At 41.0% G+C, this 20,286-nt stretch overlaps 1 protein-coding gene across 1 annotated transcript in view; it reads left to right on the top strand.

Annotated features, from left to right (window-relative positions):
- The window catches only part of EFNB2 (ephrin B2), a 49,111-nt gene extending 36,556 nt beyond the window's left edge, over positions 1-12,555 (top strand). The window contains exons 3-5 of the mRNA XM_066545162.1: positions 2,469-2,561; positions 3,317-3,430; positions 5,031-12,555. Coding sequence (XP_066401259.1) covers positions 2,469-2,561; positions 3,317-3,430; positions 5,031-5,413 — 590 coding nt within the window. The 3' untranslated portion in view covers positions 5,414-12,555. The remainder of the gene's footprint in view (positions 1-2,468; positions 2,562-3,316; positions 3,431-5,030) is intronic.
- The last annotated feature ends 7,731 nt before the right edge of the window (positions 12,556-20,286 follow it).

Genomic DNA, 20,286 nt, shown 5'->3' with positions numbered 1-20,286 from the left:
CCAGTGGCCTTGGGTAATTGTCAGTTTAATTACAGGAAAAGCTGAGAAGGAGACTTGCTTTGTCACTGAAATGCTTCTCTTTGAAAATTCCCTGTTCCTCAGGACGTAGCAGTCTGTACTCTGAGCTACAACGTAGGCTTTCCTAAAATCCCTTGAAGAACTGTGGAAAAAGTGAATACTTCTGCAAATTCATTCATCTGACATCAAAGCTCTGAAAGCATTCTTTTAGCAAGCAAGCGAGGCGGATTGCGCTGGCGTAGGCACACAACCAGACTCATTGTACATCTGGGTCTTCCCATTTGGAGACTGTATTTGAAGTAATTTTTGCATTCTTTTTTTTCATCTTACTTTCTTATTCTGTTCTGTGGTCAGACTGCATCCTCTGCATCCTGGTGAGGTCTCCTGCTCCATGGGTTAAGTGGATAGGCCTTTAAAGAATAAAAAGGCATTGGTGTTCAGAAGAAGCAGCATTCTAGTCAATTAAAATCAAGTAGAAGGTGTTTAAGGAGATGTGATTCCCTTCGGCTCTATTAAAAAAAGAATCAAATAACAAAACCATAAGACAAAGTCAGTGTTTATTATTTGTATGTTCAGTTGGTGCTCAGCTTTGGTATTTCTATTTACTGCATTTTTTCTCTGTGTCCTTGTGCTGGTACATTGGCAAATAGATCATAAAAAACACTTTCAGCAAAGACATGTTTGATTTATGTCCAGGATGGGTTCTTGGTATTGATTTTTTTTTCCCCTCTGGAAAAAAAAACCAAAAGAAAACAAAACTATATGTCTCCATTATTTTCCAAGCCTGGCAATGCAGTGACACATTTCAGATCAGCTTTTATCTTAAATTACTCAATGTGCTCTTTTGTATTTTGAAAAGTCTTTTTGCCATACAGCTATTGTCATGTTTTTACAGGGGGGAGGGAACAAGAGGAGGAACTGGGAGGGACCACGAATTAGGAGAGGGGAGTTTTAGGAAAAAAAAGCACAGTTTGGGAAGTTTGTATGGTGGCTGTAATTTGAGTTGGTCACAAAAGAGTCAGAAGTGGAACAAAAACAAGACTCAGATCAAAGGCTAGGAAGCAGGGTTCAGCAGTATGGGGTTTATATCTTTACGGCTAGAGAGAAGATTAGAGCAAGAAAAATACTGCCATGGGGGTAGGAAGACATTGTGAAGGAAAAAGGAAATATACATAGACTGCATTTGAAAGAAAATCCCCAAGGAAGGTGAAAGAGAAGGAGCGAGACTTAAAAACAAAGACCTGAAGAGTGTAAAGCCCACAGGCTGAAAGGAGAGGGGCAGAGGGAGGCATGTGCTGCTTAAGCAGTTCACCACCACCACCACCACGCCAAGCCAAGCAGCGAGCTCCCTGACATCCCATTTTCCATTTGTTTTCTCCAGTTGGCGGCCCAGTGTGCCCTCTCATAAGTTTATTTTGGGCCTCAGATAAACAACTCCAAGAAATGACAGTGAAATTTCCATCCCCAGGACAACCAGGGCAGGAAACCCCCGGTGCATTCCCTGCATAGTGAATCCAGAGCCCACCGTTTGCAGCTGTGCCCCGCTCATGGTGGCTGGAGGCCCAGTGCAGTGCAGTGGATGCAATACCAACTGCTGAGGAGCTGCTGAATCCTTTGCCAGCAGCTGTTTTGCAACCAGCAGCTGGCTGGGGCGGCAGCGGCGCACCCATGCGCCATGATTCAGCCTTGTGGGTTCTCCAAGGGAGTGGAGCATGGCACGGCAGTGTCAGCCTGCACCCGGATCGCGTGGCTCCAGCTGGCACCTAGATAAGCCAGAACAATGCGGACACAGGGGAAAGCAGCCCGTTGTTTGTGGGAGCTGAAAGGTTTCCCTGAGAGTAGAGCGTACTCCCCTTTGCCACCCGCCCCCACAGAGGCTCCTCAGTGCTGAGAAAAGTGAGATTGTGCTTTAAAATATTAAATGGTTTTCCAATCAGTTCAGAATCTTAGCTTTCACCTGGGTCTTTTGTATGCGTTCACTTATTCCAGCAGGAGATTTGTAATAGAGGAAGCAGGTGTAACGTGGTGATTATAAAGATATTGTTGGGAGGGGGAAAAAAAGAGTGATTTTTTTCAGTGCTTTTCTCCTCTGAGCCTGCCAGAGCTTCCTTTTCAACTGACTCCATCACCTTTTAGCAAGATGGTGTGTTTTTGTCCAAGTCAGTCAGTCAGTGAATTGTGCATAGGAAAATAAAAGGCTGCTGGGTAAATTTGAAACCTTGATAACACATTCCTCCATTTGTATATATTGTACAGCTTACCAGTGTATTCATTCCTTTGGCTTTCAACATTTCACAACTTTCCATAGGTCAGCCCGAGCAACAAAAACAGGTCCTGGTAGATTGAAAGATCCCTGCTTTCAGACACTCATATTCACATCACTTTGCCTGTTGATTTCCTGATTTTTATTTATTTTTATTTTTATTTATTTTTCTTTTATTTTTAATCAGCAACATCAAATGGGTCTTTGGAGGGCCTGGATAACCAGGAGGGAGGGGTGTGCCAGACAAAAACCATGAAGATCCTCATGAAAGTTGGACAAGGTAAAGACCATCTGCTGTTTCATGAAATCACTTTGATCGGTCTCAATGTCCTTTTTAGTTTTCAGGCTTCTTTAGGCAGCGTAGAGCAGAGAGGCAGTCAAGCCTAGTGTGGTCATTCCTCCCTTATAGTCTGAAAGCACAGCCTATTTTCTCTTCCTCGGCTACTGACAGATTTCTACAGAAGGAGGGTTAGTGTAATAAGATCTCTTCATTGGAGAGATCCCTAGAAGGAAAGGTCACCTGGGAGTAGTGTGTTTCAGTCATTTTTATTTTTATTTTAAAAACAAAAGCCACAACTCTGCTGCTCAGAATTATTTAAAATACATGAAAAGAGGGAAGCTAATATTTCTATAGTTTGCTTGTTATGAATTCTGATTACAGAGAGGTTTTTGTTCATTGTCTCTTTTCACATATAGATAACCTATTGTGCAGGAAGAAAGCATTATTCTTCTAAGTAGAAGTTGGTTTAGTAGTCAATCAACTTCCTCATTTAAACTGAAATGTCATCTGCTAAGCTTTTCTTGCCAATTACAGGAGACCCTATAGTTTCTGCAGATGGCCTCACAATTTAAACCTGAAATAACTAATATAACCATTTTGCTTTAAAAGGGAAATTACGTTCTTATATCTCCCAGTCCTTTGCATAAAGGTTCTTCTGTTTAAACCATTTGTGTCTCACGAGGTACCTAGAGCCAGCTTGTGAGGCTCCATACCATCAAGTGCCAAAGCTGCATGAGTCCTCTTTCTCTCCCCAGATCCCAACTCAGCAGGGCAGCCCCGGTACACGGATCCCACCAAGCGCCCCGAGCAGGAAGCTGGCACCAACGGGAAGAGTTCCACCACCAGCCCCTTTGTGAAGGACCACTCAGGTAGGTGTGGTGGGACTTTGCCCTGGAGCATCTTCTCCTCCTTTGTCCCCAAATGTTTTATTTTACTATTAACATCCTAGAAAAGCAAATGTTTTCATCGTGAGATGAAGCAAAAGCCAGTTCTGATTGCCCCGGTGGATAGTGTGTGGGAGCTGCAAGTTATGGCAACAGCTGCTCTCTCCCCTCTTCCACTCTGCTGTAGAAGTTAATTACATCTTGTCACAGTGTCTCTCATTTACAGGAAAATTTCTGGATAGGGCATTTGCTAAGCAGCTTTACAGTGGTCAGTGCTGCCTTACATTTAGTACTCTGGCAGATGATCGAGTCTCTTTCTCTTCCCGCATAATACATTATCAAGTGGTTCTTGACAGCCATTTATAAAGTATATTTCAGGGCATCTATAATTAATGTCCTGATGTTTTAGCTGACCATATGAAGTCTAGACATGTATGGCTGGTCTTCTACTAAATGTAAAGTTTTGGGGTTTTGTTTTATTTTTTTTCAATAATTATCTAAGCAAAATAAATAGATTATTCAAAAAAAATATCTTCAGGATGTATTTCACTCATAGGGTGAACAAGAGAAAGCCTAACTCTTAAGACTCAAACTGTCCAGAATAAAATTCAGTAATTAGTAATGCTACAAAGCAAAACTTTGCTGACAGGTGATTCTGGGTTTCCCAAAAAAGGCCACAAGATTTTCTTGCCAGCTGGGTCTTTAATTACTGCGCTAGTGAATCTTTGATACAGTAAGTGGCTTCAGCTGATCCCTGCAGAGGCTTTGGTGGGAAGAGTTAACAATTATGTGAATATAGTATCTGCATCATTTTTCCGTTGTGAGTGAACATCAAGAGAGGGAAATATGTTAAAACTTAAAAGTGAAAAAGTGTCAATGAGCATTCATGTAATTTTTGTGACAAATAATATGATGGTGTGATAAGCAGCAAATATTCAACAGGCTGTTCAGCATGTAAGCTTTTCCTGACTACCAAATGAGTGGTGTTGTTTTCTTTTAAGTAAATGTAAGCTAATACTAACAGACATGCCATAAGCATTCTGCCTGTCTCCCATGCTGCCTCAAGCTCCTTAGTTTCATTTCCAAGCAAGAGGAGTCCCTGTAAAGAGGCACTAAGGATGGTTTAACTTAAATCAATATGTGAAAGATAAAATAGCAGAGGGAACAGCGTGGCTCTGAACAGTACCAGTTGTTCTGAGAATTGTAATTTCCCTGTGTTATTTTCCCTTCCAGTCCTATCCCACCCCTCTCTTGTGCCTGGGGCTGGCCTGCATCTGTTAAAAGATGCTGTGTGCATCAAAGGCTGCCTTGTCAGTGACAGTTCTCGCCGCTGATGGATGATGATGTATGAAACAGGGTGGTTTGGGAGCAACACAAAAGTGAGACCAACAGGCACAAAGTCTTGCTTTATATCGATTGCTGACTTTGGCTGTTTGCATTTAGCTATCTAACAGGGTAATTGGTTTGTCAAAGTTTAGCTGTCAGTTAATTCTTCCAGTCTTGCTTACTCTACACATTTTTAAGCAACGTAAATGGGTCACAGGATGGCAATAACTTTTGTCTATTGTATTTCCGTTCTTTCCAGGATCTAGCACAGATGGCAGTAAGGCTGGGCATTCCAGTATACTGGGTTCAGAGGTGGCCTTATTTGCAGGGATTGCATCAGGGTGCATCATTTTCATCGTCATCATCATCACTTTGGTGGTTCTTTTGTTGAAGTACCGGAGAAGACACAGGAAGCATTCCCCGCAACACACGACAACTCTATCACTTAGTACATTAGCCACCCCAAAACGCAGTGGCAACAACAATGGTTCTGAGCCCAGTGACATTATCATTCCTCTAAGGACTGCAGACAGTGTCTTTTGCCCCCACTATGAAAAGGTCAGCGGCGACTATGGACATCCGGTGTACATAGTTCAAGAGATGCCTCCTCAGAGTCCAGCAAACATTTATTACAAGGTCTGAGGAACACACAACCAGCTCTGTGGTACAGTTGAGTCGTAGAGGAAACTCACTGGTCAAATGCTTTCTGTTGGGGTTTGTGATGACGCCTTGTGCGCTAGCATTGACTTAAGCACAGGGGGGAGAGGCAACAGCTCTTTCTCCAGGAACCGACGCGAGCTGGACAGCTTACCTAGTCTGTAGAATCCCTATCTCGGTGAATAAGTATTCACTAAAAGCTGGAAGACTTTTCTGTAGAAGATGCCCATTCTGATTGCTGTACTCTTGTTACATTCATCATCCTCAAAGCCATGTGCTGTGGGCATTCAGGCATGTACAAAAGCCAAGGGAAGATGGAGCAATCCGTGGATGTTAATAGCTCTAGGCATCCTGGGAAGGTGCTCTAGGATATATCAAGCTTGAAATGCAATCTTCTGACTTTTGTGTGTCTCTCTCAGTGCGTATTGGATTTGTCACACAGACCTTGGTGTCTAAGTAAGACTTGTTAAAGTTCTCTTGCTTTTAGTCCGTCACTGTTCCATTTGTTTCTGTTAACCGGGGCTCTGCCATCCTTCACATAAGATTTCCTTTCACTCCACCTCCTGAATCACTAATGGAACATTAATGTTTGGAGATCCGCACTCCATCCATCTGCTACAGCAGCCTCACTCGAATGGGTAATGCATTTATAAAAATTGTGTTTGATAGTAAGGAGCCTTCCAGCCAAAAAGTTAGGCTGTCAACAAAGTCAAGAGCAGGACTGGGTGGTGGAGGGAAGGGCTGATTGAGGTTGCAATTGAATATTGCTGCCTCAGAAATAGAAGCTGGGAAGAAAAAAAAATGCATTTAGGTAGCACAGCACTTTGGTATGCTAAGTTTTAAGAGGCAAGCAGGAAACACAATAACATGTGCAGTGGATTAAGGCTGCATTTGAAGGAATTCACGGTTATCAAATACCACTGTGCAGAAAAAAATAGTACCTTCAATACAGTAGAACAAAGGGGTATTGTTAGTAAGTCAACAAGCCTGGAGAAGACAAGACAATAGCAGGCCACTGAGGATGTATTAGGGCAGGGCTGTTGTGGTACTGGCAATAAAATGCACAGCTTTGAAGCTGTAGCAAAAACATAGTCTGCCTTGGATGACTTTTAAGCAGACTCAGCTGCTATACGATCACATTATACTAAACACAGGGAAAGCATTTAAGAAAACAACTGAGAGCCAAGTGCCTAAGATGATTATAAGCCAGTGGGTCAAATGAGCTGTAATTCTATCACTGATAAAGTTGTAGGGAAAACAACAAAACAACAAACCACAAAACCTTGCTCATCTCTAAAAGTAAGGCAGAATTTCTTTGTGACCGACCCTTTTGGCACTTTGGCTTATTGTAGTGCTGTCCCTGCACAGTGAGTGTAGGTACTGACTGACACAGCAGTTCATTGGTGCTCTGTTGCAAAGTTAAAGCACATATGGCAAACCTCTGGCAGTCCATAAGGGTAAAATAAATTATGACACTGAGATGGAGAAGGAAAATATGTCTTATTTATAATAGGTGTATAGAACACAAGGGATATAAAGTGAGAGTTTTTCTTTTGTTCATTCTTTCTTACCTTTGGTTTGGATTTTTTTACTAATATATATTTTGAGATTGCACAGAATCTACACCAGAAGATGTGAAATTCATTTGCGGCAATTGCATAGTCTTAACTTGTCATCATTTTCCATATATGTGTGTGTGTGTGTCTATGTATATACACACATATATAAGTATATATGCATACGTATGTATATATATGTATGCATATGCGCACATTTTTTTTAAAAATAAACTACTTCTGGAAAAAAAAAAAAACAGCTATCCTAAACCACCAGTGGGAGCATAGTTTAAAAAAAAATTCCAAAGCATCTTGTAAGAAGAAAGTAGAAAATATAAGGTCCAAAATATCAGGAATTCAGTGTTACTGCATCACATATTTAACAGCAACAAGATGTGCCGGCATTTATTTTATGTGTTGTGTTTTCCCTTGCCTTACAGGCTGATGTGTTCTGTAGATTTTGTTGAGGTTCGTAGAGGGGGGTTTCAGGTTAAAGTTTTCTCTTTAGCGTGGCTATTCCCCTAAAGCTCCCACCCTAGGGAGGAAATAAAAAAAAAAAAACCTCTACTTTTATATGTGCTATGCAAATAGACATTTCTAACATAGTCATGTTACTATGGTAACACTTCGCTTTCTGATTTGGAAAGAAAATGTAGCAACAGCATTTTAGGGTTCTCAGACCTCTGGTGAGCACCTGCAAGAAAAAAAAAAAGAAAAAAAAAGAGAAAGAAAAGAAAAATATCTGTCATAGAAATGATCACTCTCTTTGTTTTCTGAACCTGAAGATAATGTTGGGATGTTGGCCCAAAAGAGAGAAACAAAAAACAAAAAAAATTCCAACCCATGGTTCTGTGGAAGGTTACCATGGTGACTAACTACAGTACATATGTAATTCTTTTCAACAACCCTTCTTTTCTATGAATCCATCCATACAAGGTTCTCTTGTAAGTCATTAAGATTTTATTTTGGGGGAGGGGAAGGGAAAAGATGGGCTTACTGATCCTTATTTTTATTAAATCATATCTATGCTTCATCAGTTGGCTACATTCTAGTTATATACTAAACTGTGAAAAAAAATCAGACTAATTGCTCAAGAGCAACCTGCAACCAATGGAAAAAAAAAAAAGTACTGTGCGTCTGTTTTGTGTCTGGTGCAGAATTATGACAATCTACCAACTGTTCCTTTCTTTGACGTTGGTCCAGCTTTGAAAAGTTACTGTAAATGCCTTGCTTGTATGATCATCCCTAGTCACCCAAATTGGAATTTGCACCATCATGTCTAAGTGAAGATGCTGTAAATAGGTTCAGATTTACTGTATATGGATTTGGGGTGTTACAGTAGCCTTATTCACATTTTTAAATAATTTAAAAACCCACATTAAAACAAGATAAAAAAGGCTTTTCTTAACCAGATTGTGTATATAGAGCAATGTTGGTTTTTTATAAAGTCTGAGCAAGATGTTTTGTATAAAATTTGAATTTTGCAATGTATTTAGCTACAGCTTGTTTAAAGGCAGTGTCATTCCCCTTTGCACTGTATTGAGGAAAAAATTATATAAAAGGTTGCCAAATTGCCGCATATTTGTGCTGAAATTGTGTACCATGAATATTTATTTAAGAATTTCTTTGTCCAGTTTGTAAGTAACACAGTATTATGCTTGAGTTATAAATAATTTCTTCTTTCTTTTTCTTTTTTTTTTTAATTTTATTTTTTGGTTTCGTTTGTTTGTTTGTTTCATTCTGTATTAAAACTAGCCGGTCATAAGTTTGAAATCTGCTTTAGTTCCACATTGCAATTAGTTCCCAGAAAATGAAAATTATGAAAATCACATTCCACATCTGTTTCAAACTGAATTTGTTCTTAAAAAAATAAAATATTTTTTTCCTATGGAAACCTTGCCTTCTAAGTATTTTCTTCTTTAGTTTTGCAATTTTTTTCTTTTTTAAAGGATGAAAATAAATAAGAAAGTCACCAAGCTTGCCTGCCTGCCTCCCCCCGTCTCTCTCTTCCTTCTCTCCCCCCTCTCTCCAACCTGATTGCTAGTGGTTTATAGGAAATCTCCTTAGAGTACACTGACTTCTGTTAGCCTACTTCTTTCAAATTCTCTCTTCCATATATCAGCAGATTTTAGGAATCACCTTGGCATCTTATGCCCTTGGAAGGCAGTGAACTGCAGTTAGATGCAGTAGCCAGGTTTCTTGGATGATCTTGGAGTTGAGAGTACAACCACATAAATAATTCCCAGACATTATGTGGTGGATGTACTCTGTGGGCAGAATCAGAGGAAAAAAAAAAAACACCTGAAGCTTTCTCCTGAGGAGGGCCAATGGTGAGCCTGGGGTGACAGGGCTGAGCAAGAAGGGACAGGAGATGAAAGACATTGGGAAGATAAGAAAGGATTGGAAGTGCTGCAAAGTCAAGACATCTCTTCATGGTTCTTTTACTGCAGCCTGGGGGAGATGGGGGCCAACGTGCAGGTAGCATGAGCCTTAATACAACTCCTGTGATTCTGCTGCCCTAATTTTCACTAGGCTAACAAATTCACTTATAAAATAATACCTTCATTTTCTGACAAAGCCCAGTCACCCTGAAAGTGAAGCACCTTTCCGTTTGTTAGCAGCACATAAATGGTATGATGGTCCATGGAGTAACAGGTGGGAAGGTCTACAGAGGGCAAATATGCATTTGTCACTTTAACAATAGATGCCAGTTAGCCATAGAAATTTCACAGTTAGCTATTTGTAGTATGGGTCATGCAATTCCCATTTGTCAAACTATTTATTTTTTTCTGAATAATCAGAGAAAAATGACAGTATAGCTAGCACACTTGGCATGTCACAATGACGCAAGTACTCTGAAATGGGATGTACAGAAACCCCTGGACTGGAAGATGGTTGAACTAGTATGACTTCTTGCAGTTGGAGCTCCTTTTGGAGATCCAGGTCACAGAATCTGTGCTGGAAGTTGACCTTAAAGGGAAAGTAACAGTGACGCTTTGGTTCACCTCCTGGCTCTGGTACAGATGACCTTGGAGATTTGGTCCAGCAGAAGGTATAAGTGAAATATGTGAGCATCCTCTGGCATCTCAGTAAATCTTGGGCCTAATCCTCTATTTAGGTCTGTAAGCCACTTCAAAGGAGGTAGCCTTGTGTTCTCTGAGCACACAGCTACTCAGCTGGATTGTGGTTTCACTCCCTGCTCCATGGCTGCACACGGCAATTCCCCTTGCTGGTCTCGGTGGGTTGTCGTGAGGGCTCCCACGTCGTCATCTGCTGTGAGGTGCTCAGGTCTGGTCTGTGCTGAGAGCCTGTCTGGCACAGCCATCTGTTAGAGCTGTGGCTCTAGCTTAGTTAAGGCCAAGGCTATTGTTTGTATTTTAATCCTTGTTAAATACTGGAAGCTGTTGATAAACAAATACTTCAATAGTGTCAAGTTTACACGGCATTTCCATTACTGTGCCTCTTTTTTCCAAGTATATTATAATATATATTTATAACTAGCATGTATACTGACACCCATGGACACCTATTTTTGCCACTGCCTTAGCAACAAGGGAAAATTGCTGTTGCTAAAAAACTGTGTCTCCACTGGGAGGGAAAAATCCTTACCAGTGTAATAACTATCTGTATATTTATGCCTGGGGCCAAGGATGCTTGGTTAACAGGAGTGCCTTGCACGCATACCTTCCCAAACAGAGCAGAACCTCCACTGAGTTGCTGAACTCATTTTAGTAAAAGATGCCTTAGACACTCAGCATAAAGTCATTGTCTTACAACCCATCTTCTATAACTTGCAGAGGAAAAAAATACTTTCATTTTTTCCTGCTGCTGACATCTCACTATTAATTATCAAACAAGCACAAAATCAGAATTTACTGCCTTTATTACAAAACTGGTTCTCTGGCAAGAGCTAGTCCAAATCAATAGGCTGCACTAAGTGGAAAATAAAATTATAATTCACAGTAGTTATCCACCTAGAGTGGAATTAGGATCTGTTATATAAAATAGTGCCTCACAAAGTAAGCATAACAATGTTACTGCCTTGGTTTAAAACCTTGTACCTCTTGTTCAGCCTGTCTCTTTAGCTTTGCTGTGATGCATTGATCAAATGCTCACTCAGTCAGCAGCACTCGTGTTTTGATTCTATGGGCACCATAAACTTTCTTTTTGCAGAAAAGCTTAAAATTTTGTAGTGGTTAGCAAAATAAAGGACAATGAAAATGCAGTCTTTCTAACTGCTGCTCTCCATCTTCACAGCCACAATACAAATTTTGGTGGGGAAAATACCCAAGGTTTGAAAACACCAAACAAACTCCTTATACAATTGGTATGTCATTACATGAAGCATCAGACCAGAAATCAAGTAATATTTGTTTTGGAAAAAAAAATGGATGTTGGAGCGTATAGCACAGTGTATTAATGGTTGTGCTATTCATAATCCAAATGGTGCTGGATTCAGCTGACTGAGCTATCGTCTATGAAACAAAATAATAACACTCGTCTTTCACATGAGTCATGCAAATACTTTGATGCGTAATAAAGGCATAATGCAATCCATAGGAAACTCTCTTGAGAAGGAGGGGCAAGAGCCTGCCCATACACAGTGAGGATGAGGAGGTGGAGCTGCTGGTGGCTGCTTCTGGAGGAAGGACTGTGGAACTGTGGGATGAGGCAAGAGAGGGAAAGTGTGTGAGAGGGCAGTGACTTTCTGAGCAGTGACTTCCTTCAGGGAGATCTGCAATGACAAAATCCAGGCAGAAATCAGAGCAAGGTGGCAGCTGTGGAGGTAGAGAAACAGGGTCTTCACAGCTCTGGGAAAGGCTTTGGTGGAAAACACGTGCAGAAGAAAAGTGTTGACAGATGAAAAGCAAGTGTAGTGTTTGATAAGTATTGGTTGTTGTTTCAGGTAGGTGAGGAGATCAGGCCAGGTTGTTCTATTAGACACGGAGAGGAGACTGAGCCTAAATAAGGAGAACCCAGGCCAAAACTCAGTGCTTTCTGCAACCTCGGATCCTGTGAAAAAGAAATCAAGGATCTGCAAGAACTGTAGGACAAGTCAAACTCCAGAAAGCAGAGAACCTTGTGCAGAACTGTCATAGACAGCTGGAATACAACTTGTGTTTTCATAAGTGCATTGAAAAACCCTCATGTGCTTAGACTGCTGAAGAAGTGCAATTATTAAATTAATAATATGGGGAATTCTTGGAGGGTGGGAGGATAGTTGCTTCTAGATCAGACCTTCAGTGGCTATAAATTAGCATAGTTCAGTTTGATATCTGATCCTACGTATCACAGTTCAGAGTTGCACATGCATAAGCAATACTCATACAGATTTTACTATAGCCCTCAACTATGAGGAAATGCTTTATAAGAGTGTTGTTCTGAATATTATGAAGATCATACTCAAAAACATACCAACAGTGACTTGCTTTTATAAAATACTGCTATCAATGCCATAAAAATTGTATTTTGTATTTTACTGAACATTGTCAGCAATTTGCTGTATCTGTTCATTAAAAGTAGGTTGGATTACTAGCAAATGTGTAATAAAAATTGTTCATGTTTTAATGAGTCTTTTTGGCCTCTCTTTAATATTTAAACTCATTCCTTCCTACTCCTGCATTCAATTGTATTTCTTATGCTTAACAGGCAGGTCAGCTGTGCAGTGTTATTACATTATCTGTTCATGCCCACATGCTATGTTTCTAGTCTTTCCAAATCTCTTAATTTGTTCAACATACCTAATTCTGACTGTCTTTAAACTCAGCTGTTGGACATGTATGACCACATGAATAATTTAGTAATCATTCGGAATCAATAGCACTTCAGCTTTCATTGCCATGAGAAAAATGGGAGGATGAGAGGCCAGGAGGCCAGAAGAGCCCTTTGTTTGTCACACTAAAAGATCCTGAGATTTGGGGAAATCCAAATGATGATGAAAGAGTTAAAAATCATGCATGTGCTGCCTTTGCTTCACACTTTCCCTTCATTATGTGTTATGTTTTCTTTATATACATAACCAACAAAGCATATCTGAATTTTCCAGGTCTCAAAACAGGGTCCAAGCTGTAGAGATGCATATGGCTGGGTCTGTAGGTCTTTTCTCAAATTCCCACTGTTGAGTAAATGCTGGCTGCTTTCCTTCAGCCTGTTTATTGCACACCCAGATGCCTTGCCCTGATCACCTGCTCATCACACCAGCCCTGCCCATCACACCAGCCCTCGCTGGGGCTTCATATGTTCCCAAATGAGGTTTAATTTCTGCACAAAGCTTTTGTTACTCACCCTGAAACTTTCTTTTCAAATATTGCCCTAGGCTTTCCTCCCTTTATATGCCTGTCTCTGGATTTCAGCTGGTGATGACATTTCCTGAAAAAAAATAAGGTTCTGATGGAACACAGGAACCGTCCCTGTACCAAGAGTGTGTTTTCTTATAAGCCCCTTATTTTTCAATCAGCTTTAGTTTGAATTTTTATATGGCTTTATCGCTTCCTTTTGTATTTATGCAGTTGCATCTGAAGGAAAATAGCATGCTGTAAAATCCCTAAATACAATTTAAATATAGCTTGTTTCAATCCACTTGGTTTTACATTTCCATTTATCAATACATTACACTAAAAATATCTCAGATTGCTTTGTCCTGCTTCTTGTAATTTAAGAAAAGTTATTGAATACGTTATGATTTCTTCTCAGAAAAGTGTAAGCAGTTCACTTTGGAAAGCATCATTTGAGCAGAATTAAGAAGAAGTTATCAATGTGCAGCACAAAACTGAGTGAGCATATTTGAAAAAGACAGAATGACTTTTGGCAATAACCAATACTTGGTTTTGGTTTGTTTCCTTAAGCCAGCTCAAAACTGGAGAGGAGAAAGTGCTGTTGGTTTTACTGCCAGTGCCCCAGTCTGGTGGCAGCCAGCTTCTTTATGTAGCTTTGTCCTTTCAGTCTCTTATGACAAGCTTAGTGATAAAACTGAATTCTGGATGCTTTGGCCACCGAAAGGTGTAACCTATGTGATTACACACAATACAAGGGATTTATACTAGGACATTGTTCCTGCAGAAGAGACATAAATCCCTTTTGCCAGCTTCCCTCCACTCCCTTCTAGTGCTGCATTTCAAACCAGCAGACGTTTTTACTTTGGATTTTTTACTCAGCCTAAATATTTCAAAGATAGCATCAGAACTATATTTATCAAGTTATACAACTGTGTAGCTGGCTGCTTGCAATGTTTCCACAGCATCCTCTTCACACAAGACACCATTAATAGACTGGTGCCTACAAGCATCCAGATGAGACTTGGGAGACTCATTTTTGCACCAGCTTTTTGAGACATCTTACCACTGCACTTTAGCTGTGTCACGCTACTGATGGATTGAAAAACCAACACACTTTGCTGCAGAAAGGCCCCATCAGTGCTGACCAAAGTCAGACAGGCCGCTTTTATTTTCTCTTTCGGCAGCAGTCAGGGAGGGATTTGCAGTCGAGGCTCTCGCAGGGAGGCGGAGAGGAGGTGGCGAGGTCCCACTGCCCAGCACTTTGATAAATCCCGCTCGAAGGGCAGAGCTGCTCCGTGGTGCACAAGGCAGGAGTTTGACCCAGCTCTGGCCGGGCTCCGAGCGCGGCAGACGCAGGGCTGGAGCTGCCAGCCATGAGATTGGGCCATTCAGCTCTCTGTGCACGGCCGGCAGAGAAAGCGCTTGGAATCCCAAAGATCCCTTGGCAGTGGGCTGAGCCTGTGAGGGAGGCACGTGGGGGCCGAGCCCGGGCTCTTGGTGTGCCTTAGCTCAGCTGCTGCACCGCTCTGCCAGACGCGCTTTGCAAGGAACAATGAGGAGGATCCGCCTTAATTAAACCCTTGGAAGCTTCCCGGGCGGTGAGAATCACGGATGCAGGGACGAGCAGCTGTGACTGCCGCAGCAGCATCTTCTGCAGACCCGGAGGTCGGCACCTCTCTGGAGAGGCTGTTTGTGGGCCGCGGGCGGAGATCTGGGAAGGTTTACACTTCCCGCTTATTCTTTGATGGCTCCACTTAACATTACTGCCGGCTCCTGGAACAGCGGCTGACCCAAACGTGATTTCTTAAGCCTAAAGTGAAGTTTCTCGTTGGTGCAGCCGATTGATTTCGGTGCCCTGAAGAATTTGGCCCCTGATTACCAACCAGCTGACAGACATTAATCAGGTGGCAATTAAATCCCTATAAAATATAAGGCCCATTCAGTAACGTTTCCAAGTCCCCTAGAAATACTGGCTCTTGGAAATATCCTACCGATTGCCAGCTGTTCTAAGATAAACATAATTGTTAAGTGTACTGAGGGGTTTTTTTTTTTCTTTAGGGGAGGTGAAAAATTAGAACTCTAAGCACTTTTAATGCATGTTGAAATTATGATTTTTTTTTTAAATCTCCCTGAATTCCAGGCCTATGTGGCTTTTTGTGGAGGTGAGTTTTACAGTTCAGTCACACATCATATGAAAGAGTGTTTTCTTTGATCAATTTTTAGCTTTCCACTTTTGAATCTCTCTATTCCTTTCTTCTGAGACAGGAAAATCAACTTCTAAATTCTATCACTTGTTAGCATATTTCTACCTTAAAGAAAAGTTAAAATTCATTCATCTCATTCTCTTTCTTGTGGTATCCATGCTTCCCTGTCTATTTCCATTTAGTGAATTTTCCATGCTCCAAACACTTTTTTTTCCTGTACTTTGAACTTCCCTTAGTTCTGCTTTGTCCCTTAAAAGAAAGAGAGAGGAGTCCCTAGTTTACTAGTCAAAATTGCATGGCTCTTTCTTAATGTATAACCTTAGTAAAGCTGAGGAGGAACTGCATTAGAAACAGTTTGGATGCCATCCTGGCCAGTTATTGTGTCCCCAGCATTTTAGGAAACTACTCCTGTAAAACATCCTGGATGGTGATAAAGCACTTTAAGCTTGCATTAATAGTAGCAGGATTTGAAACTGCTCAGCACCTCTTAGCTATCCTATCCAGAAAGAAAGGATTATATTTTTGGCTGCAGTTGCAAAGCTTAAGAGGTTTCTACCTCTGTTTCTCTATGGCAAAATCAGGATATTTCCTTTATAATATATTAACAGGAAATATTTCTCTGAATACTCTGTTGTTGTATCTTCCAACCAGATGCATAAAACTCCTTTCTCAAATAGCCCTCTTAATCCATTCTTTTCCTCACAAACCACATGAATCACCCATGTACTAACAAATTGCCTCATTTCTCAATCCATCTTTTTTAGACAGACCACACCCTGAGCTAAGTCTGGGTCCTTTCCCACGTCCTAAAAGTCCCTGCTAGCAACCAGACTGTGACCATCTCCATGACCTCTGAAAACATGCAGTTTAGGTCATTCACCAGGGATGTAGGAGTCCTGGGTTGAAACACACAGCTAGCATGACTCAGAACAGAGCTATGATTTCAGGTTAGTACCCTGTCAGTTATTTTCTGTTGCAGTTTTATCACTTTTGGTAGGTGAAACAGCTGTTGCTCAGAAAAGCCTCTAAAAGTCATGAACCAGCAGCCTAGGGCTGCAATTCTGCTCACCAGTCACTTGCAGAGGCATTATCCTGTTGTTGCTCAGTGAGAAAGGTGGATCAAGGTTATCCCCAATCCTGACATTTAGGGAGTTCCCCTTTAACATGGAGGGCATGGTTCACATCTCAGAGAAGACTGCAAGCCCACTTGCACAGCCTAAATCTTGTTTGATTTGACCCTCACATTGTCCCAATTTGCCACATCCTAAAGACAGAGATTGGGTCTTACTGGCAATGCACTCTCCTCTGAGCTTTTGTCTTGGGCTGAGATGCCAAACATTTCCCTAAAGGTGGACAGTAGACTCCTTCAGGAGGTTTCTTTTTTCAGAAATCAAGGGGCCAATGTCAGGGAGAGGTGTCAGCAGCACCAATCAGAGAGATTCAGATGAGAAAATGCAGAACAAAGAGCCTGACTGCTTCTGAAGATCCAAAAAAAGATGAATCTGTCAATTTTTGCTCTAAACGGGAAGCTGAACTTTAAGTCATGGCTTAAGCAAAGGGCAGCATATGGCAGCACTACAGCTGTTTGAAATCCGCATGCACTTCACACTGGCACTTTGACAAACGCTATTGTGTTACAAACACTGGATGACACAGTGAGTCTGGCGCTGCATTCAGCTCTGCCCTACGCAGCCATAATTCCCACTGACTTCGTACACCATAATTCCCACTGATTTTGTCTATACCAAAAAATGTATGGAAGTGCGTAGGACCGAAACAAATACCCAGTGCTTGTAAGGAATCCTTCTGGCAGACTGAGCAACATTTGATATGGTTAGACCCCTGTAGCAGGAAGCGTGAATGCTATAATATGGAACTGGAGGAAAAATTAGGGAATCCATGAGGTCTAGAAGACGCCTGGTGATTTTAAAGACAAAACTTGAATTTCTGCACTGGAGCCACAGACATGCTGGCTGGTCATTATAAGGGGAGCAGGGCTCCTCCTGCTGAGATCCATCTACTGTCTTTCATACTCTGCTTTTTGTCTCTCTGCCAGTTTCTACAGGGAAAGAAAGAATTCAGAGGGTTGTTGGTTTTTTTTTTTCTGGAGTGAAAGCCTACAGGAGGCCTAAAAAGAGCTCTACACAAATATATCAGAGAGGAGATCATGTTGCAGGGAAGCTGTGGCTGCCAATGATGAGATGTTCAGTTTCTTAGCCACTTTAGGTCAGAAACCAGGTGTTGTGTTGTTGATCCCATGGCTGCTTGCCATCCCCTGCCTCCTCCTGTAACAAACAGTCTCAGACGAACAGCTTTCACAGCTCCAGATGTTTAAAAATACACTTTTAGGGTACTTGAACAAGAAAGTGCTCTTTGCAAAGTGCTGCTTTCTATGCTCAGTGGCAGAGCCGGTGCTGACTCCTCTACACTGATTTTTAGATGGCATTTTAAAAGCTTCAACAAGTCTGGACACATATTTTCTTTGCTTAAAACATGCTTAACTCTTTCAGCACTGTGGTTTTAGATCCCCCTGATGTTCATACAACTACAAAGGGCTTAAAATCCAAACAGTGGAAAATAAATGGGAAATCAATGGTCTTTTTTTTCAGAAAGAGTAAAGGCAGAAAGGAACAATGTTACAAACATATCTATGAAATCAACTTTCTTGTGCATTTTTTAACACTTAGGGAGAGAACAAGCTGGCTTATGCCAAATGGTCAGGCAGCAGGGACAATTTTTGCAAAGGGTACAATACTTGCAGAAAATACCATCCCACTGGAGCATTTGGGGCACTTTATAACAGTCACAGTTCCAAATTTATTAAGCCAAACATTAACAACTGTGGGAAAAACAGAGCAAGAGTTAAAAATCATTTAAAATTTAGGTAAAAATCTATCCTCATGTTAAAGACAAGTACTTTATGCTAAAAGAGGCAGAGCTGGTGCTGGCATCAAAGACAAGGATGTCAGCAGGAAGTGCCAAGGAAACAGCTGAGGCCTTGCACTTCAAAAAGCTTAACTCTGGGTGAGGGATGTTCCCACCAACAGTCAAGATTCACAGATGACATTTTCAGATGTCTTCGGTTTTTTGCATCCAGGCAGTCACATGATGGATCCTATGCCATATGTCTTTTCTATGGGCTTCAGTTTCTTAGGTGTCTACAACTGCTTTCAGTTCTCCACTATAAGGTGGAAAAGAAAGCCTGGCTGGTTTGCCTTGTTATTTTAGAATTAGTTCCGTGAGATTTCGACGGATTCCTACTTCTCTTCCATTAGCAGAGACAATTTTTAGCTGCTAAATGCAGTGTTAACCAGTTTCTCTGACAAGGACATGGCTGACCCCTCAGATCTTTGACAAATGATTGATTCAATCTAGAAATGTCTATTTATAAACTAATAAAAAAAAAAAAGTTAAGGATGAATAAACTAATTAATAAGCAGTGTATTCCTGTTGGCAACATGAAAATTACTGCTAGGTCAACAGAGAATTCAACATTGCTCCATATGCTTCTTTTAGTGATGTTCAAACAGCACAGGTGTAAACTTTGAGTGACCTTATTTATTTCATGTTTAAGTGGGTCATTAAAGGAAACTGTTACATATTAAACAAATTTTGATTCCTTCCTTCTACTATGAAGAGGAATAGTAAGCTTCTTATCTTGTTGATACATCTAGAGTTCTTATCAAATTTTCCTGCATTTGGAAAAACTCTGTATCCTCAGAAATGAAGCTGAATTTCCCTTAAAATCAGAGGCACAATCTTAAACATTTATAATCTGAATGAGGGAAAGAGACACTCTGACTTTATGTGTTTAATACCCTTAATTCATTTATTTGCTGAGGTAGGGTGGGAAACCTCAGTCTGAAGGGGTGGGGAAAGGACAAGCAGCCTCAGGCAGAGCTGAGTTACATCTCTGTGCCCCAGATGCAGAAAGACTTGTGGGCATTGCAATTCTCAAACTTAAATTTTAGGTGTCTGACTTCTGTTGTGGAGTCCAAGACCCAAATGGTGCATGAATTCTCCACTGGATGCCTAGGGAGAAGAATTAGGTGGATCATAGCCTATCCAGCTAAATTCATCTATTATGCACAAGCTCTGAAGCCAGTAGTGTTAAATTAAAAATTACATGGGAAACACTTAGCCTGTGGTTTACTTGAAAGAAAAAAAAAAAAGACAAAACGAGTGAAAGTGTGTATTTCTTTAAATTTTCTGCTGACAGACCAGAGATAATTAGCCTACAGCTGCAGACTGGGGCAAACAGCTCTTTTTTCTGCCTAGAAGCAGCAGGTGAAAACCCTGAGAGAGAAGCTGGGTGCCACTGACTTAATTTAGTTGCTTAGATTGAAGGCAGCACACAACAAGAGAAAGAAACAGGGAGGTGGCAAATCTTGAAGCCCAGGATTTCTAAAGAGTGGCAGTTAATAAACAGAAACGGGAGTAGGAATGGAAAGAAGAAAGGATTAAAAATATGTACTTGTGACACCCCTGTAGTATCACAGATGCCTTTGAGATGTGTCAGCTAGACACAAGCCCAGACTCAAACACTGCACTCTGATGAGAGCTGTGATACGGCAATAGAGAATTGTAAACAATAGAAGATGGAGGAGTGTTACAAAAAAACATCATGAACCTATACACTGCTAGACACATATCTTATGCAAAAATAACCTTTCCCAGTTGTCTGATGTGCTCCTCCCACACATGGTTCTGCACTTTACCAAGGTCTGCTGTTTTGCACTCCTTGTGACCCCCAGATACTCACTTCTGTAGTGAGCCAAAACACAATCATGCATTGCTTGCAACGTTTCTTGTATTGTGAGTAC

This window comes from Molothrus aeneus, chromosome 2 (genome assembly GCF_037042795.1).
Source record: "Molothrus aeneus isolate 106 chromosome 2, BPBGC_Maene_1.0, whole genome shotgun sequence".
NCBI classification, from domain to species: domain Eukaryota; kingdom Metazoa; phylum Chordata; class Aves; order Passeriformes; family Icteridae; genus Molothrus; species Molothrus aeneus.
This window is presented reverse-complemented; position numbering and strand designations above follow the sequence as displayed.